Source organism: Grampus griseus (genome assembly GCF_964374135.1).
Source record: "Grampus griseus genome assembly, chromosome: 15".
Taxonomy (NCBI): domain Eukaryota; kingdom Metazoa; phylum Chordata; class Mammalia; order Artiodactyla; family Delphinidae; genus Grampus; species Grampus griseus.
Window position 1 is genome coordinate 30,951,105 of NC_139009.1, and position 20,493 is coordinate 30,971,597.

General features: G+C 35.8%; 1 protein-coding gene across 4 annotated transcripts in view; it reads right to left on the minus strand.

Annotated features, from left to right (window-relative positions):
• MAP4K3 (mitogen-activated protein kinase kinase kinase kinase 3) overlaps positions 1–20,493 on the minus strand; it is a 188,703-nt gene that overhangs the window by 17,021 nt on the left and 151,189 nt on the right. For all 4 annotated transcript variants that reach the window (XR_014297761.1, XM_082671760.1, XM_082671759.1 and 1 more), the window contains 10 exons: positions 17,627–17,665; positions 17,325–17,378; positions 14,816–14,858; positions 13,447–13,606; positions 12,539–12,651; positions 9,468–9,509; positions 7,073–7,157; positions 5,592–5,671; positions 224–284; positions 25–142 (listed from right to left, as the gene is read on the minus strand). Coding sequence is in view for 3 of the 4 variants with exons in the window: in XM_082671760.1 (XP_082527886.1) it covers positions 25–142; positions 224–284; positions 5,592–5,671; positions 7,073–7,157; positions 9,468–9,509; positions 12,539–12,651; positions 13,447–13,606; positions 14,816–14,858; positions 17,325–17,378; positions 17,627–17,665 (795 nt within the window). In the remaining variant the exon portion in view is untranslated. The remainder of the gene's footprint in view (positions 1–24; positions 143–223; positions 285–5,591; positions 5,672–7,072; positions 7,158–9,467; positions 9,510–12,538; positions 12,652–13,446; positions 13,607–14,815; positions 14,859–17,324; positions 17,379–17,626; positions 17,666–20,493) is intronic.

Consider the following 20,493-nt stretch of genomic DNA (forward strand, 5'->3'; position numbering starts at 1 on the left):
AAACATAGTTAAATGTACAGTTACCTTGGCAGTATTCTGTCGGGGAGTTTGTGTGCTGGAATAGAAACGGGTAACTTTTGCATTTGTCTCGCATAATCAAAAAGCCCTGGTAAATTATGGGAATAAAGCTGAGAAGCTTTACCTGCAGAGAAAAATATATGTCATAAAAGCTGATAACATAAATAGGAGCAACTGTAAGGTATTTAAAAACTGAAAGACTTACCAGATATTGATAGTAAACAATTGTTCATTACATACAACCATGTACACCTTCGGGGGAATAGCTGATTTAAAAAAAAAAAAAAGCACAAAGTTTACAAAGGATAATAGATAATAGCAGTGTAAATATGTACATATTAACCATGTAGCTATCATATCATTAGGCCAGTTCTTAAAAAAGAAACTTATTTTTAATAGAAATTCATTTTATAAGGCAAGTAAAACAAGATGCTACACATACATATTTATATGGAAGAAAAATAAATTAGCAGTGTAATTTCATTATCTAAGTTCCAACATGACATGATTAGCTCCACTCTCCTTATGGTTAGGACTACATAATCCCAAACTACACAGGGAAAAGGACATTTTCAAACAATGTCTATTCCTTTATTTTGGTTCTGGGGTTTTAAATAATTAAGACTCTCCTGTGTACTTCCAAGAAACGGTCTTATCTAGGCATATGGACATGCACGGCTTTTGGAGCAGAAGAGAAAAAAGGATCACAGTGTAGTGAAACACAGGATGTGGAAATAGTAGGTATGGAGGAAAAAAAGGCCAAGAGAGAATATGATGAAAACTTATAAATCATAAAGGACACATATATGGAATTCATTACTGAAATCTAGCACATAAGAACTGGGAGACACCTCTCTGTAAGCTTTAAGGTGATTAGTATTTAGGGTAAAGAAAGGGATTTCATGAAACATATATTTTGAAGGAAAAAAAACAACTGCTCTCATTAACACATTTCATACGCATATCAGTGGTTCTCAAAGTGGTCATTGCACCAGCACCATCAGCATCACCCGGCATTGTTAGAAATGAGAAATGCAAATTCTTGGACCTCATCTCAGAGCCACTGAAGTAGAAGCTCTAAAGGTGGGTCCAGCAATCTACGGTTTAATCAGCCCTCCAGGTGATTCTGTTGCATAATGAAGTTTGAGAACCACTGATGAATGTAATTAAGCATTGTGATTTAACAAGTTTGGTTGCTGGGTTTGCCCTGCCAATTCCTACTAGGTTACTCCAAAACAGACTGGGATGAGGGTAGGGAACAGAAAGAAGGAAGAGACTAATGATGAAACATATCAAGGCCTCTAAGGACATTACGTTAAAAAAGCCTTTAAAAGTCACAATGATGGTCCTAAATAATTAAAACATAAGTAATAATAAAAGGGTGAGAAACAAAGTAAAATCTATTTTTAATAAAACCTGTTTCATTTATTTGCAAAATGTACCCACATAAAACACCTAATGTCTCCAAGCAAGTAAAATGTGGCACTGCTATGTTTTTTTTTTTTTTTTGCTGTCCTGTGTGGCTTGTGAAATCTTAGTTCCCCCACCAGGGATTGAACCCATGCCCCCTGGGTTCAATGGATTCAATCCCATTGAATTGGAAGCGCAATTCAATGGGATTGAATTGGAAGCGCAGAGCCCTAACCATTGGACTGCCAGGGAAGTTCTGCTATGTGGGTTTTTTAAAAAAAATATTTATGTATGTATGTATTTATTTAGTTGTGCCGGGTCTTAGTTGTGGCAGGCAGGCTCCTTAGTTGTGGCATGTGGGCTCCTTAGTTGCAGCAGCTGAGCTCCTTACTTGCAGCTCACCAACTCCTTAGTTGTGGCATGTGAACTCTTAGTTGAGGCATGCATGTGGGATCTAATTCCCTGACCAGGGATCGAACCTGGGTCCCCTGCATTGGGAGTGTGGAGTCTTATCCACTGCGCCACCAGGGAAGTCCTCCCGCCAAGTGGTTTTTAATTTTAGAAAACTTGCCTATAACCATGCCTCAGACTGCAAGAACATAAACAACATTTCCTGCTTTATGCTCTCATAAAAGTTTCACAGAAGAATTGAGAATTCATTGGCTATATTGAGAAAATTAGGCAGATAAAAAAAGAAAATTAGGCAGGTAATTCCAAGTCACATACCAGTACATGTTACCAAAGTAGCAAGAAACTGATTTTTATTTAATTCAGTGTTGAAGTGAGTTTATTTCCATAAAAATACATATTTACAAAGTACTACAAGTACCAAACCAAACAAATTTATCATGGGACTATATATTTGTAAATATAAGTGAGTTTATTTAATACAAGCATATATAAAGTACCAGGGTAAGACACAAATTCCTTCGGTAATATAAACATAGGGACAATGGAAGAGTATTTATGCAAAGTTTTATTAAGTGTTGGATTTTCACTTTTAGCCACGTTTAATAAAACTCTGAAGCTTTTCTAGATTTCTAATGCCTACTTCTCTTAGCAAAATAGGCTCTGGATGAAATAATCAGTTTAGTAAAGCTATATAGTGCTTAAGAAGAGTAGGTTCTGGGGACTTCCCTGGTGGCACAGTGGTTAAGAATCCACCTGCCAACGCAGAGGACACGGGTTCGAGCCCTGGTCCGAGAAGATCCCACATGCCGCGGAGCAGCTAAGCCTGTGAGCCACAACTACGGAGCCTGCGCTCTAGAGCCCACGAGCCACAACTACTGAGCCCATGCGCCACAACTACTGAAGCCTGCGCACCTAGAGCCCGTGCTCCCCAACAAGAGAAGCCACTGCAATGAGAAGCCTGCGCAACGCAACGAAGAGTAGCCCCCGCTCGCTGCAACGAAAGAAAGTCCACGTGCAGCAACAAAGACCCAACAAAGCCCAAAATAAATAAAATAAACAAATTTATTTAAAAAAAAAAAGGAAGAGTAGGTTCTGCATTTTGCCTAGATTTAGACAGCTGCTTTCTCATTGACTCTGTGACCTTGGATAACTGACTTATTTCTGTGTCTCAGTGTTCTTATTTGTAAAATGGAGCTCCTATCCCAACACTGTTGCTGCGGTGAGTGAACACGATGTTCCTTGTAGGTGTAAGATGCTTAGAAGACTTGCGTACATTGAGCACTCCATAAATGCTAGCTATAAATAATAACAGCAGAAAAAGATTTGTAAATCAAGACCCTGTTCTGTGTCATTTTCTCACCTTTCAGCATCTTCCCCTATCTAGCAGACTCATGCCACCCAGTTTCTTTCCTTAGAGTACAGAGAAAACCAGCCTAATAATCAATTTCACAGGAAGATGGAAAAACTTAAGATCTCACACATACGTGTTCTCTACTCTTATAGGCTTCCTCTGGGAGGGAAAACATTCACCTTGATGGGCATGTTTAGCTCAGAAAATATTACCGTAATAATGTAATTTCAAATGCTAAAGCACCTAAGAAGGGGAGTTACTGCAGAGTGGGAATGGGGGGGTTGAAGGTACCTTCACTTAACAGCCCTTTAAATTAGGTTGATAAATGCTTACCCCATGTAAACATGACATTGGTCTTGTTCTTTACAATTAATATTGTTAACAGTACTATGATTTTTAGGTATCTTATTATATCCAAAAAAATTTACCACTTTTGACTGTTATTTACTAGTTATTATAAATAACAAGATTCTTTTCTTTTTTCCCTAGTTCATATGTGTTTTTCAGCCACTTCACTGTATACCTTTTTCCAGATTAAGATTTAGAGTAAGTATATCAGTTAAGGATCTTGTTAGAAAATCTGTTTAAAAAACGTTGTAATGGGCTTCCCTGGTGGCGCAGTGGTTGAGAGTCCGCCTGCCGATGCAGGGGACGTGGGTTCGTGCACCGGTCCAAGAAGATCCCACATGCCGCGGAGCGGCTGTGCCCGTGAGCCATGGCCGCTGAGCCTGTGCGTCCGGAGCCTGTGCTCCGCAACGGGAGAGGCCACAACAGTGAGAGGCCCGCAAACCGCAAAAAAAAAAAAAAAAAAAAAGTTGTGATGAGAAAAGATGGAAATGTTTAGTTTTGAAGAAATCATCATTACTTACGGATTTTTCTATTTTATTTGTAATCGATTTATATTAATAATGGAGAATTAGTCATACATCTCACAGGCACCCAAAACTCAACGTTACCAAACTGAATGCATCATTATTCCCTTCAAACTGACCTCTCCTTCTGTATACCACATCCTGCCAAGTTGTACTGTCACTCATCCAGTCACTCAAGTTGGAAAACTGAAGTCAACCTAGACTTCTTCCATTCTTTTTTTTTTTTTGCGGTACGTGGCCACTGTTGTGGCCTCTCCCGCTGTGGAGCACAGGCTTGGGACGCGCAGGCTCAGCGGCCATGGCCCACAGGCCCAGCCGCTCCGCGGCATGCGGGATCCTCCCGGACCAGGGCACGAACCCACGTCCCCTGCATCAGCAGGCAGACTCTCAACCACTGTGCCACCAGGGAAGCCCCAACCTAGACTTCTTAACCTCCTTGTTGAACTGGTCATTCAGTCTGGCCAATTGTAGCTCTTTAATTCTCTAAGTCCTGTGTTTCTCTATAGAAGTGATACAAGTGGGAGAGGCAGTATGGTGAAGTATTTAAGGACATGGACTCTGGAGCCAGCTCGCCTGGGTCCATATCCCAGTTCAGCCACTTAACAGCTGTGGGATCTCTGAAAAGCTACTTTCTGAGCCTCAGATTTCTCATCTGAAATGAGAATAATAATGGTATCTACTTCTAAGAGTCACTGTGAAGATTAATAGCATTTAAAAACAGTACCTGGCACGTAATAAGATTTATACAGGTATTGGCTATTAATACCATCATCATTATCATCATTTTTGTGGGTAGGTTGTTTAGCAGTTCTGGTCTCTGGGTACTAAATGCCAAAAGCTTCCTCTAAGTCATTGTGACAATCAAAATGTCCCCATACAATTCCAAACCCCATTTTTCCCCCTCTGTCCTCTCCACTTCTGCTCTGACTAAACACTTCTTTACCGTTTAACCATAATCTCTAGTCTCACCTCTCACCACAATGCAAACAGATATTTCTAAAACACAGATCTGATCATCAGCATGTTACACAAAGCTCTGGGGTTTGGCACCCGCCTACCCATCCACCTTCATTTATTGTTACTATTCTACACTCATTCTATACTCTAATCGAATTATCCATTCATAGTTCCCCATGCTTGCCATGCTCTTTCATGTTGATCCTCTAACCTTCCACTCATCATCATTTATGGTCCATCTTAAATGTCTCTCTCCTTCTCAGCTCCCCACAGGAGGTGCTACTGATACCCACCTCTGTGGCTTATACTTTGTACTCACTCCTCCTGTGACATCTAACTCGAAGTGTGTTGCAGTTATTGGTTTACATGTTTGTTTCCTCTATTAGATCATGAGCTACTTAAAGGTGAGGACTAATCTTGTGTGTCTTTAGCACCTGGTAAATAGAATATGCTCTGGGAAGGTTTTACGAACAAAAGAGGCAACAAATCATAGCACTGAAACATTTCTTGTTTAGTGTCTGTGTATAATAACTTAAGAATTAAAAAAAAAGGAAAAATACAAAATAACATACCTGTTCCATTGATGTTTCATGAAGTTCATTGAGATTCAAGGTATAAATCCCTTCTTCAGCACCAAATATCAAGTACTGATCTGAAATGACAAAAGTAATCCACTGATTTTGATATATAAAATACTCTTTAAAAGAATTTATATAATCTAAAATTAAGTATATATGTATTAATATATGAAAAAAGAATTACTGTGGTCTGTAAGCAGTATTTTTTATTTTAATGCAAATAAGTAGTTAGAAACTCTAGCTCAAGGAATTGAGTTATATGCAAATATTAGCCTCAAAGCAGTGAAGAAAATTTTATGAAAAGAGGTTTTGAAGAATGGCATGCTAGGACTCCTCACTCATCAGAGGGTGCTAAGGACTGGCACAGAATCTGCAGCAACTTTTCTAAATTCCCTCTTGGAGGGGATCACGTGCAACTGACATACAGAATGCAAATCAAGACCAGCTGATACAGACGCAAAGTATTTTTGCAGATGGGCTATTATTATAAACATGACATCAGAAAAACCAAGATCTGACTACAGCCTATTTAAAAAGTTAACTAAAACTGGGATGCTTGCTAGGGTACTCAATATCTTCTAGAAGATATTAGAAGTTTGACCACGGTTCTGTTTGATCAGTTTTTATGATAATATAAAACAGCAGGTGAAGAACTTCTCCATGCTAAACTGAAGTATCCTGAGAACAACTTAGAATGCCAAGAACATTCCTATAATGCACAGTATTTAGGATTAGTACTGGGAGATTAAAGGCATAAGCTTTGTGGTCAGACAGGACTGAACTGGGATCAAATTGCAGCTCTACTACCGATTGGCTGTGAAACAATGAACCTCTCCTTTTTTTTTTTTTTTTTTGCGGTGCGCGGGCCTCTTACTGCCGTGGCCTCTCCCATTGCAGAGCACAGGCTCCGGATGCGCAGGCTCAGCAGCCATGGCTCACGGGCCCAGCCGCTCCGCGGCATGTGGGACCTTCCCAGACCAGGGCACGAACCCGTGTCCCCTGCATCGGCAGGCGGACTCTCAGCCACTGTGCCACCAGGGAAGCCCAATGAACCTCTCTTGAGTGTCATTTTCTTCACCTGTGAAATAAAAGTACCTACAGCTTGGATTTTTGAAAGATTTAGTAAGAATACCTCTGTGTGTGTGTGTGAGTGACAGACAGAGAAAGAGAGAGAAGGAGAGACCAAACGTTTGTACATATCTCTACGTGTATCTTTATAAAGACAGATGGCACAGAGTATATGGTTTCAGTACATCGATATGGTGACTACACAGTGAAATTTTAATACCATGTGTCACCTCAAACACTGCTAATAACATAGAGAAACATATTTACCTTAAAAACATTTCTTTTTAAATTGTAACAAAATTTTCTTCAGAAAGGTATGCAGAAAGTGATTAAAACTGAGTGCTTTCCTGGTCTCATGAAAACACTAAACAATCAGAAAGGTAACAGATAAAAATATATAGTACTACCTCTTGTGTCTGGGTTTATCCATGATGTTGCACAGTGAATTTTCAAGGGACATCCATTAAAAACCTTTGAAAAACATGCACCCATCTGGAAAAAACAAAAAATAACCAAATAAATCTAACGAGTCCTAGTCATTTGCCTTACAGTGGTATCACAAAGGTTTCAGGCACAACTGTCAGATGATATAAGATTTTACTTAGAAGAATCATTTTATTCTTCCTATCTTCTCAAATAAACAAAGCAGTAATAGCAACTAATTCTGCACAATAATTGCTTACAGAAGAATTACTTACATGTCCCACATTAAGAGTAATACAATATTCTCTGGTAAGAAGGAAATCATAATCTCTACAAAGGTGAAAATTTTCTTACTTGGTTTCATGAGCCTAAAAATAGCACTAAGCACTGAATTTAATATTACAAAGTGGAAAAGGTATGGTTGATTTGAAATTCATATACGGACTTTAACCTCAAAACAGAGATGTACTTTTAAAAAAAGTTGAGCAATCTGATTATTTTCCCTGGAAGGATTCAACAAAAAGCTTTAGTTTTTGATGTTAATATTTATTTATCAAGCTTATTTACAAACCTTTCAGATAATAAATACCTTATAGTGAAAAATAATATCACTCATTTGAACGTTTTTTGATATTCAAAGAGTAAGATGTTAATTTTGAAATTATTGTTCTGGTTAGAATAAAAAAATACAAGAAAGCTTACCCATTTAATTACTTTTACAAACAAAAACTTGGGGAAAAAAGAATACAGAAATATGTGGTAAGGACAGCATCGTGCATCATTTTAGAGCAGGAATGTTTTCTTTACCAACAGGGAGATAATACTGTGAGCGATTACTGTTGACTACAGTGGAGTAAAAATATTAACACAAAATAATCAAAATATTAAATCTTAAGATTTCCTTTTTACTCACAGAAACCTACCAACCAGTATTTTTTTTTTTTGAAGATGTTGGGGGTAGGAGTTTATTAATTAATTAATTTATTTTTGCTGTGTTGGGTCTTCGTTTCTGTGCGAGGGCTTTCTCTAGTTGTGGCAAGCGGGGGCCACTCTTCATCGCGGTGCGCGGGCCTCTCACTATCTCGGCCTCTCGTTGCGGAGCACAGGCTCCAGACGCACAGGCTCAGTAGTTGTGCCTCACAGACCTAGTTGCTCCACGACATGTGGGATCCTTCGAGAACAGGGCTCGAACCCGTGTCCCCTGCGTTAGCAGGCAGATCCTCAACCACTGCGCCACCAGGGAAGCCCCCCAACCAGTATCTTTAAGATTTTAGTTCCCAGAAAAGAACAATAGCCTGGCAATACCACCAGGTGGTAGGAGACCAGTAAAAAATGTTTTGATGGTGTAGGGCAGAAATTATATCACTTAACTAACCCTGATAATTATCCTTTAAGATAGGTACCAAAATTCACATATTAAGGTATTGCTAAACCCTTTAAAAATCCAAATGACGAAATGAGGTACAAAACAATCAAACCAGTCCCAACCTAAAGCTAGTTTGTATAGTTGGTCCATAGTTATCAGCTCTTCCCTGTCAACTGTATACCTGATAAAGGAATTTCATCTTGTAGCCCAAAAGGAAATCTCATCCCTATTGTATACATAAATCTCTAGCCTCAGGAGCCCTCCCTTTACACTCAAAACTTCTTTTTGTAAAATGAGGTATGATTATTTAGATCTTTATACTAATTAAAAGGTAGAGTTAAAAAGTAAAAAGGCTAAATAGTAGAGTTGGGAGGTTAAAAACCAGAAAAATTATGGACATTGTCTAAACTAGTATTACATAAGGTTTTAGATTAGAGATTTGTATCAGCGAAAATGTAGTTCTATCCATACTAACCTAAAATTACATTGAGTTAATATCATTTTAATCCTAAAAAGGACAGCATGGTATATATAGATATAAAAAACCTACAAGGACTATAACATAGGACATTTACGTTCTAGTTCTAGGTCTGGTTAGAGTTGGGTGCTGTTTTGTGATCTTGGTGACTAAGATCTTTGGGTCTCAGTTTCATTCATGGGCAAAAAATAGAGTTTGGGCCAGATGCTCCTTCAATGTTCCCTCTAGTTCTAAAATTCTATGTTTTTGATAACTGTGCATTTTTCACATTCCTTCAAAAATATGTGCAAAGAAAATATTAATAATTTTTGAATAAAGCAGCTTTTTAAAATGTATAATTTATCGTAATTTTCTTTTGAAAAGTTACTTTTCAGATATAATCAATTAATATGTAAATTAGCAATCTTTTAGTTTTTTTCAATAATAATGGATTCTTTCAAACAGGCAAAAAAATCCAACCAAAGGTACACATTCAAGCAATTATTTGTCATTGTATTTAGTTTGAGAACTTAACCTATTTGGTATTTATACTTACGTGCACTTTAGGTGTTGGGGGTAGGCCGTTACTAATAGGCTTCTAGAAAAAGAACACATGCATGATTATACTTCTTGTTGTTTGGTATATCAGTACTGTATTTCAAACACATGTATCAGAATAAAATACATGAATACATTCTCTTGGTCAAACAAAACATTATAGATAATACTGAAGTCCCCTATAATCCTTTCACACTCCACTTATTCCTAGTACCTGCCCCGTCAAAATGGTTTATTGCGTATCCTTCCAAACTTTTCTCTAGGCAATTATATGTACTCATGTACTTGTGTATCCTTCCAGACCTTTTTGCACATATTTAGATACAATGTCCCCACAGAAGTACTGTTTTTGTGTGTGTTTTAGAACATAAACAGTTATTCACTGTTTATCAACTTGTTCTTTGCCTTAACATTGGGTCTTGGACAGCATAAGTACATTGACTCATTTGCTTTAACTGCAGCACAGTATGAATATAACATACTTTATTTAGCAATTCCCTAATTGTTATTGGATATTTAAAATTATTTTCAAATTTTTACTATAACAACAATATGGAAATGATCACCCTTGCACATACCTTACTACATGTGTGAATGTTTTTCTTTTAAGGTATGTTGTGAGAAGTGAAACTTCTGGAATATGGGGTCTGTACCTTTACATTTTAGTGGATACTGACTGCCAAACTGCCTTTCCAAGTGCCCACTTCATATCGCTCCCACCAGCAATGTACGAGAGTCCTGGTTCCTTATGGTCTCACAGACACTTAATGTTCTCAAACTGATAACAGTTTTTACAAGAGTAAAAAATGTTTTCTCCTGTGTTTCTCATTAACTTGCATGCCACTGATTGCTAGGAAGGTTGAGAATCTTTGTAAAAAAGTTTTTCCTCTTCTGTGAATTCTTCCCCCCCCCGCCCCGCCCCCCCCTTTTTTTTTAACTGAGTTACCTTTTTCTTATCTATTTGTTGGAGCTCCTTATATATCTAGACTTAAATATTTTATGTTATATATATATTACAAATGTTTTCTCCTAGTCTGCACATTATGTTATTAACCTTGTTTACAGAGTGTTTTGTCAAGTGAAGTTTTAAATTTTGATGGACTCAAATGCATGAATCATTGGTCATAGTATACTGATAATTTAAGGAGAGGAAAAATAGCACATCGCTCAACTATTACAATATTCTCAACAGTACCAGAAATTTCTCCAAGGGGCTACATTCCTGGGGTATATGATTTATCCCTGGAGAAGGAATCTCCTTGGGAGAGATTATAATTTAAACGTAAATTTAATGAAAGTCTAGGTTTCTTTTGAGGTTAATCTTAAGAGCGTTTTAAGGAATGACATTATAATTTTTTCTCAATCTCATATAAATCAGAATTGTTTAAATGAGACCAAAATTAAAAAGCTACTGTTAATTGATTTCATATACATGATACAAATGAAATATTCTGTGTAGTACTACTTACATGAGTAACTTTTAGACATTTCTAAAATTAAGACTATGAAATTTTACTTTGTAGATATGTTTATGAGGATGTACAGCCTAATACTGCCATCAATTTCTGATATTTTTTTTCCATTTTGCAAATGATTTATGTACTTATTTTTTATCACATATCATCTATTTTAGCAAAACATCATTTTTAATTAGGGAGCTCTGAATGTTCTGTCAGATTTAACTTAAGTACTGACAGAATTGGCTGTAAATAATTTCAAGAAGCTCTACAAACTGTAATCATGTTTCAATATACCAGGGATACTGTTTATCCTGATACAGTCATGACATATTTATTTCAGAATTATTGAGACTGTTAGTTTAATTACTAGTTCCTTATCCTGATAAAATAAGGTAATAGAAAAAGTGAATTAAAAGTGCATAAATTCAAAAATGTATTCATCTCTCAAAGGTTATTATACTGTGTTGCAAAATCATTAGGCTGCATTTTTATACTACCACATTAGCAGGGCTGCTAAAATTTAAACTGATGAAAGCAAAAAGGCACTACTCAGTTGTACAGACTTCATAAATCCTATTATTCCTACAGGACATTTCACTTTTGTTAAAAATGTCTTAAGTTTCACAAATTACAATGCATAACCCCAGTCAAGTGCTTTAACTGAATTATAAAAAATGGTATGTCATATCTATAGTGAAATCTTATGAAACAGTTGAACAGATACAGAACAAAAGCCTCTAGCAATGTGCTTAGTGCACAAAGTATAGCTGTATGCACATAACCATATGTCCTGTAAATTTCTAGAAAAATAACCAATGTCATTATACACAAAAACTTCTCCCAAAATACTGTCTTGTGATCTTGTTGGCAACCGCTGAATTGGGAATTTTAAGGATTTTTTTTGTTTGTTTTAAGTTCTATGATGATGGACAAATGTTGCCTGATGATTAAGAGTAAATTCTTTACAAATGTTAACAATTTTTAATCTCCCTGATAAATTCTATTTATGTTTTAGTAGTTATGTCATAGTGTTTTATCTAACATTTGTAACAGGAATAGCTGGTAAGGCTAACTTCACCTTTCCTAAAGTGATATCTTATATCTATTAGAAAATAATTTTAATTTTTCTTCCTTGTTAGCTATTTTCTTTGAGTAAGAGTAGTAATATCACAAATTATGTAACAGAAATTTGTCCTGAGGTAGAAGCTATGGCTTTCCTTATCTGTCCATGTCCTTCCTTCAGTAAGTTCATTAGACTGTAAAAGCAATGTATAAGAATCATTCTAATCAACAAGAATAATATTTTCTCAACAATCACAAGAATACTAAGTGTTTAGCTGTATGCAGAGGTCACATTTTATAATATGCAATATAACAAATTGGCCTAAATAATTTGAAGAGTAGAAAGCTTTCATTCATGTTTACCATAGCGAAGTCATTTTTTTCAAGATTTAAACAATCTATTATCATTATAATTCATATATTAAAATATAAACATACAAATTTGAAATATATAATTGCTAGAGTTCCATCAATTATAACTGCAAAACTAATTTAATAGTGAAAAAGGAAACACATATAAGTAGAGCTTATGAATATAAATACCTACTGGTACATCTTTCTTTTCTTTCCTCGCAAGGTTTGTGCCTCTGTGGTCATTCTGTTGTTGATATAATGAACCGTCTCGTTCACCGTTTAACTGGAAGGAGCTCACTCCATTTCCTTCAGTAAGATATATTTAAATATATTAGAAAAGGATTAATTTTTATGAAAATTTTCATTCAGAAAATTATCAAGTAGGAAACAAAAAATATTATCTCTGAGACAGTTTCAGCCTTCATTTGGGATTACCCTATCAGAATATTTACTACTGTAAGAAGTCTTATATATATATGTTCTTCTACTTTTAAAAGAAATACTGAATACATAACTACTTTCAGGAAAGGGGCAATTTATAGTCTGTTATCCAAGAAACATTAGTTGCTCTTTTTTTAATTTCTTCTTTTGCATAACACACAAGACACTTTACAGTATTAAAACAGTACCTTCTAGTATTACTTTGGAGGCAAATACCTAGCAAATACTGACAATCATTTTTCTAAAAATGATTAAATGAAATAAAATAAAGGAGTCAGGCAAGGTATCCTCTTCTTTTTCTAAAACAGTAGTAGCCTAGGACCAAACACATTTTCCTTGTTTGTTCAGAGTTTAATTTCTTTTGTTGTCACACTCTAGATATATAACGAATTGGGTACAAACGATTCTCCAAAAGAGGGAAGGCTAGATATGAAATGAGAAAGAAAAGGCAAAATATCCCAGACTGGGTCATAGGTAATCCTGTCATAAAAACACTTCAAACGATGAGGCAAAAAGCAGAAAACATCTCTAGAGCCATTGCCTTCCTTCTCCCTTCCGCAAAGGAATTTCAAATAATCTCTTAAAAGGAGTCCCTCCATTTTTTTCACACATTATGAAAACCTGGCAACATTCTTATTTCACCTTCCCTTCCCCCATTACCTAAAGCAACAGGCTTCTGTGGAGGTAACCTGGGAGGTGGTGGCCTAGGTGGAACTTGGGAGGGCTTTGCTGGGCTCTCTGACGTGGGACATCTCTTGATTGTTCCTTGATTATCATCCTCAGTAGAATGAGTTTCCTGTGGTATGAATATGGACTTAGGCTGAAATAATACAGAAAAGGAGACCAATGATTACACATGAAATTATTCGTGTTTCATTAAACATGAAAAATACTGAATATCTGCCCTGAAGTAAATATTATTATATATCAGAGGCTTGCAAACTGTGTTTACTAGTTGAGTTTCAACTCTTATTGGATTATTCAACTATCTGGTTCAGGTAATCTTAATATATATCCTAAAAATGTACACCTAAAATATTTTCTCAGGAAAAAAAAAGACCTGTTTCTATTAATTCCTCACAAGCCTGCCCACTTAGACTTGCCAAATAAAAATATTCTGGTCTTTACGATCCCCAATCTAAATGAGTCTCCTTTTATTTTAAACATTCAGGCTAATCAAAGTTCAGCTCCTTACAAGGCTAATCTAAACTGTCTCTTTAAGGTGACTCATTATCTTTTATGTTAATGCTTAATCTTTCAGACAGGGGGCAGAAGAAGATGCCAATGAAAATTTTATCAAATGAGAGAATACTAACTCAGCAATATGGGATACCTGGGGAACTCTGTGCAGACAATGGAAAAAGCTTCAGTCAGCTGAAGGTTTGGAGAATTTATAAATTCTTATAATGTGTCCCTTATTAGGAAGACTGCTCAGCACTTATCTCTTTGAAGTTCAGATCTCTGTATTTCTGCTAATGTAAAACTGAACAAGCAAGAACAGTCCTATTTACCTGGGTGAATCGTGATTTTCTTAAAAGTAAAATAAAAACAAAATATAGTAATACACTGGATATCTAGACTGGTCAGACTCCAATTCTCATTTATAAATCAATTTATAATTGATTGCAAACCTTACAACTCATTTTATAAACAGTCCATTTTATAATTAGAATTTGCTATGCATATGAACTTAATCAGCTGCTAGTAGATTATAGATTTTGAAGAAAAAAATCTTATTAAAAGTATGAGTTTTCTAACCCAAGTGAAATACTAATCCATTAATTTAATCATTTTCATGTACAAATTTCTGGAACTTATTATTTAGAATAAACACCAAATGACAAGTTGGATGATTTAAAAAAGACAAACAAAAACAATCACAATTGTCTACTTATATCATGGTTAGTAACTTCTTCATGACTTTTCTTTGTGGATCCCAAGTTTAAATAAGCCACAGAGTAAGTATTAATACAGTATTAAAGTGGCAGACACACGTACACAATTCAAACCGAGAAACAAATCTGCTTACCTTTGGTGGCAAAGGAGGTGGAACTTTTGCTTTCATGGTTGAACTATAAAAACATAAACACTTAGAATCAGAACTCGTCATTTTACAAACAAATCATTACTAAAATATGATTATTTTTTTAAAGATATGGAAGAAAATTTTGTATAAATAAGTTTCTTTTTCTAAGGTTATGAGTGATTTTCAAAATACTTTGTGAAATGTTCAAGTTATGCTAAATGAAGTATTATTCAAAAGTAACTGAGTAGATATGCTTTCCTTTTTTTTTCTTTTCGTGGTACACAGGCCTCTCACTGTTGTGGCCTCTCCCATTGTGGAGCACAGGCTCCGGACGCACAGGCTCAGCGGCCATGGCTCACGGGCCCAGCTGCTCCATGGCATGTGGGATCTTCCCGGACCGGGGCACGAACCCGTGTCCCCTGCATTGGCAGGCGGACTCTCAACCACTGCGCCACCAGGGAAGCCCTAGATATGCTTTCTTGTTTTCAAATATTATTTTAGTAATTAAAACTGGAAAAGATAGCCACAATTCCAATTTATATCAATTGAAAGGTAAATAATATAAAAACACAAGCAACAGTTGGTTTAACGAAAAATAGCAAAATGATATAAAAATGTATTACAATGTAAGCTTCATTTTTACTACTGTTAGATATGGAATATCTCTGATGAAGCTCATCAAAAGCTATATACATACTCTATGAAATTACTGGCAGAATTTTTTGGTTGAAGCTAAGATTCCTTACAACTCAGAACTGGAGTTCTAGAAGTACTAAAAATTAAAAGATTATGGAGCATATACTCTCAGATGAGCAGACTGAGGCCCAGAGAGGTTAAGTGACCTGATTCAAGGTCACAGAGTGGTGAGGTAGAAAGGAAAATCAATGCCCCAGCTGCTTCTCAGGTGTTTCTGTCACTCTACCATGAAACTGCATCTTTCTTTAAAAACAAACAAAAAACAAAACCCCCAAAACTAAAAGGACTAAATATTAATAATTACGTAAGTGAAAATATTCTCCCCTCAAAAATACATTTATATCCAAATTATTTATTTGAAACATATCAGATGAAATTTAATCAACTATATAGTAAGACTCTTTGTAGCTGTAGTAATAATTACAGCTATTACTGACTAATTTATAACATTAAACTACAGGATATGTTTACTGTCTTTGTAAATTTTTTTCAAAGTTCTTTTTTTATCAACTTGTGCTATGGACTGAATTGTGTCCACTCAAAATTTGTAGGTTGAAACCCTAATCTCCAATGTGCTTGTATTTGGACACAGGGCTTCTAGGAGGTAACTGAGGTTAAATGAGATCATATGGGTGGGGAGCGAATCCAACAGAATTGGTGGCTTTATAAGAGGAAGAGATCTCGATCTCGATCTCTCTCTGTCTCTCTGTGCACAGACTGAGAAAAGGCCACGTGAAGACACAGCAAGAAGGCAGCTGCCTACAAGCCAGGATGAGGGCCCTCACCGGGAACTAAATCTGCGGGCACCTTATCTTGGACATCCCAGCCTCCAGAACTGTGACAAATCTCTGTTGTTCAAGCCACTCAGTCCATGATATTTTGTTATGGCAGCCTGAGCTAAGACATATTTTGGTACTAAGAAGTGGGGTGCTGTTGTAATAAATACATAAAAATGTGGAAGCAGTTATGGAACTGGGTAGTAGGTAAAGGCTGGAAGAGTTTGGGGGTACATGCTAGAAGTATAGACGTTAAGAGCAAGAGGTCAATGAGAAAAGAGGAGAGCCGGTGAGAAAGCTTCCATCTTCTTAGAGAATACACAAATAGTCATTAACAGAATGTCCTTTAATGGATATTAAAGGCCATTCTGGTGAGGTCTCAAGATGGAAATGATGAACGAGTTATTGGAAACTGGAGGAAAGGTAATCATTGTTATAAAGTGGCAGAGAACTTGGATGAATTGTGTTCATGTTCTAGTGTTTTGTGGAAGGAAAATCTGCAAGGGATGAAATCGGATAGTTAGCTGAGGAGATTTCTAAGCCAAGTGCTGAAGGAGAGGCTTGGTTCTTTCTGACTGCTTACAGTGAAATGTGATTGTATTTGGAGATAGTGCTTCTGGGAGGTTATTAAGGTTAACTGAGGTCATAAGAATGAGGTCCTAATCAGACAGGACTGGTGGCCTTATAAAAAGAGGGAGAGAGATTTCCCTCTTTGCATGCACACACTGAGCAAAGTCCATCTGAGGACATACTGAGAAGGCAGCCACCTGCAAGCCTGGAAGAGAGCTCTCACCAGGAACTAAACTGTCCAGCAGCCCAGCCTCCAGACCATGAGAAATAAATACCAGTCTATGGTATTTTGTTAAGGATGCCCGAACCGACTAATACAATTAGAACAGAGAAAAGGAAAGAAACTGTGGTACAACCCATGATACTACATTATTAATGATATTAAAATTACTTCAATATTAAGCTGTCAGATTTACTAAATCAGGTCAAATGACACTTTTTCTTTTACCAAAAATGGAAACAGAACTTACTGTTTAGATTCATCATCATCCCCTTCATCATCTTCTAAATGTGCCACATGCCCTCTAAGGATAAAGAAGGATAATTCCACTGTTACCAAATGGACTTTACCACCAAAACAGCTTAAGAAGAAATTTTAGAAAATGCAGGAAGGGCTACTGTAGGACAGAATTTTATTTCTATGTCTTTACAGGATTCAGGATATTAAAACAACAACAACAACACAATCTTAGGCTACATGATAGAGAAGGGGGTAAAGGACTTTACTCATCTGTAACAAAGTATTTTAAGCTTAATTAAAAATTAAAGTTACCGCTGATGTAATTCTTCTTCAACAGACTTCAGAAGACTCCTTAGGAGAAAAATAAAAATTAATGTGAATAAAGCAAAGAAATACTAAGTACAATTTTTCATCACTTTAACCTTATCTATACATTTAAAACACTTTTTTACTATTCACTAAAAACTTGCTGTAACGATCATCGCTATACCATAAAACATCAGGTTATATTTAATGAGGTATCTATTTTCTGTTGCTAATGTCTTTATACATGTATTTTAAATGAACAAAATAAATCCAAGTGTTTATTGAAAAATACCAATTCAGACAAAGGACAACCCACCATGAAATGTCACAACTGGGACTGACAAAACAATAATTGCAGGGTCATAGTCAGGGGTTTCCAGGAATTAAATTTTACCTGGAATATTTTACCTGACACCTGAAATTATATTTTCTTTTTCTTAATGTAAGAAAGGTGACACACTTTAAAAAAACATCATGCTCTCAGGCAATCCTACAAAATGAAACTCAACGTGTTGGATCTCTGCAAAAGCATGCATGCATGTGATGTGAATACATGAATGTAGTAGCACTTTGCTTTCACAGAAGACACTCACTTACCTGAAGTATCTGTTCTCCAGTGGTGTACTGGCAAACACATTTACACTTTTGGGAGACTAAGCCTGTATCAGACCAGGTGCGAGGATTTTATCATTAGGAGCAATTTATAAAACTTTGATATTCAGGAACGTAAGAGAGAACTCACGGCATTCCTGAAGTTCCCTTACTTCTTTTCACTGCAAGTTCATGCAACATACCTCCTATATTATACTCTTCAAGCATCAGAAACTCAATAGCCTTCTTAAAGCTAACGAGATAGAAATACGGTTACTGACAGATTACTGTGGTAAAAGTGATTCAGCAGAAAATTTACTCTCCTCTAATCATCTCCCCTTCCTATATATAGTGGAAAAAACTGCCCTCAGAATTATCAAAGCATAAAACCAGAGAAACTGAAAGGTATGGTTAGCTGGTATAAATAATTAATAGAATAGACTTTAGCCATCAAATGTTTTAATCAGGATAGTTTAATAACAATTTAAGTATTAAAAAGTGACAAAGTTTTAAATCTGGACTTGTAAATGACATAGGAAAACCATAAACTAATTGCAAATCCTATTTTGCAGATAAAAAAATTAAGGTACTTCAGTCAAATGTATTACCTATTCACAAAGCTCTTCAAGGACTAGCTCTAAGAAGACAGGACTTCTACCTAGAGGCAGTATAGCAAAATGATGACAGGTTGTGAAGCAAAGACAGCCTGAATCTGAATCCTGCCTCTGCCACTGTAAGCTACGTGGCCTTCGATAAGTTACTCTGATTTTCCTAAGCAAAATGGGAATTACAATAGTACCTATGTCAAAATGTTTATCTGCAGATACAATTAATTATTTCTTTGAATAGTATTTCAGAGCACAGTAAGTACTCAATTAGTGTTTTCTTTATTATTATCAACTAAGCAACATTTCTCTAAACCAGCAATTCTCAAAGCACGGTCTGGGGATCCTGGGGGTCCTTTAGGGTCCGGTAAGAGGTCTGCAAGGTAAAAAAACTATTTTCATAATCTAAAGCACTTTTTTTTTTTTTTTACTCTTAATTCACTCTTTTTCTTTCTTTTTTCACTCTTACTATTTCATTGAGAATGAAACGCTGGAGTTTTCTGGAGACTATGAGATGTATGATATCATAATAGATTAGTAACAGATATGAGAATCCAGCTGTCTTCTATTAAGCCAGACGTTAAGGAGATCTGCAAAGAATATAAAACAATCCCACCTTTCTTACTAATATTATTTTGTTTCAGGAAAAAAACAGCTATTCTTCATAAAAAATGTTATTTGTGGTCCTCAACAAAATGTTTGCTGTATTATACTGACATATCTAAAGCTGCTTCTAAGTCTCATGAGAGGAACAAAGTGGTGTTGCAAAGAGGGTACCATTAAGAGGTGGCATTTGAATTGGTTCTTTTTTTTTTTAAAGACTTTTTTTGATGTGGACCATTTTTAAAGTCTTCATTGAATTTGTTACAATACTGCTTCTGTTTTATGTTTTGGTTTTTTGGCAACGAGGCATGTGAGATCTTAGCTCCTGACCAGGGATCGAACCCACACCCCCTGCATTGGAAGGTGAAGTCTTAACCACTGGATCACCAGGGAAGTCCCTGAACTGCTTCTTAAAGATGAGGAATTTTTTAATACACACAAAATTTTTTTTATGATAACATGGAATGAGTATATTACTATTTGAAATAAATATTCTGAAAAGTTTTCAGTTTAAATTTCCAGTACTATAAATATTGATATTTATAAGTGATATAACCAAAAGCTCATTAGAATCCTTAATAATTTTTAAGACCATAAAGGGATCCTGAGACTAAAAATTTCAGAAGCACTGCTTTAAATTATTTTACCAAATTAAATGTAATATCTCTGAACTGTACAGTGGGCTTTCACATCATCTTAGAAGATGTGAAAACAAACTTCTTCTTAAGCATGTGACAATATTTTTTGAGCCATTTCTTTTTCCAGTAGAGAATATTAGCATTTGAAAATAATTAAGAGGAGAATTTAAATGTAGTTTATTTTCAGTTTACCATATTTAGTTGGACTTATATGGCATTCCACTTTTTAAAACATTATCTTCCTGGGAGTATACGTTCTGTAAGAATAAGAGAACATGAAAAAGCAGCTATCCTAAGGCTAGGGACTCATATGTATATTTTTAAATTCATTTACTTGTAAATTTCCTACTATGTGTTAAGATATTTTGTTAATAAAGTTACAGAATTCATGAAGTCTTAATGAAAAGTAGAAAATATGATTTGCTTTTCAGCCTTT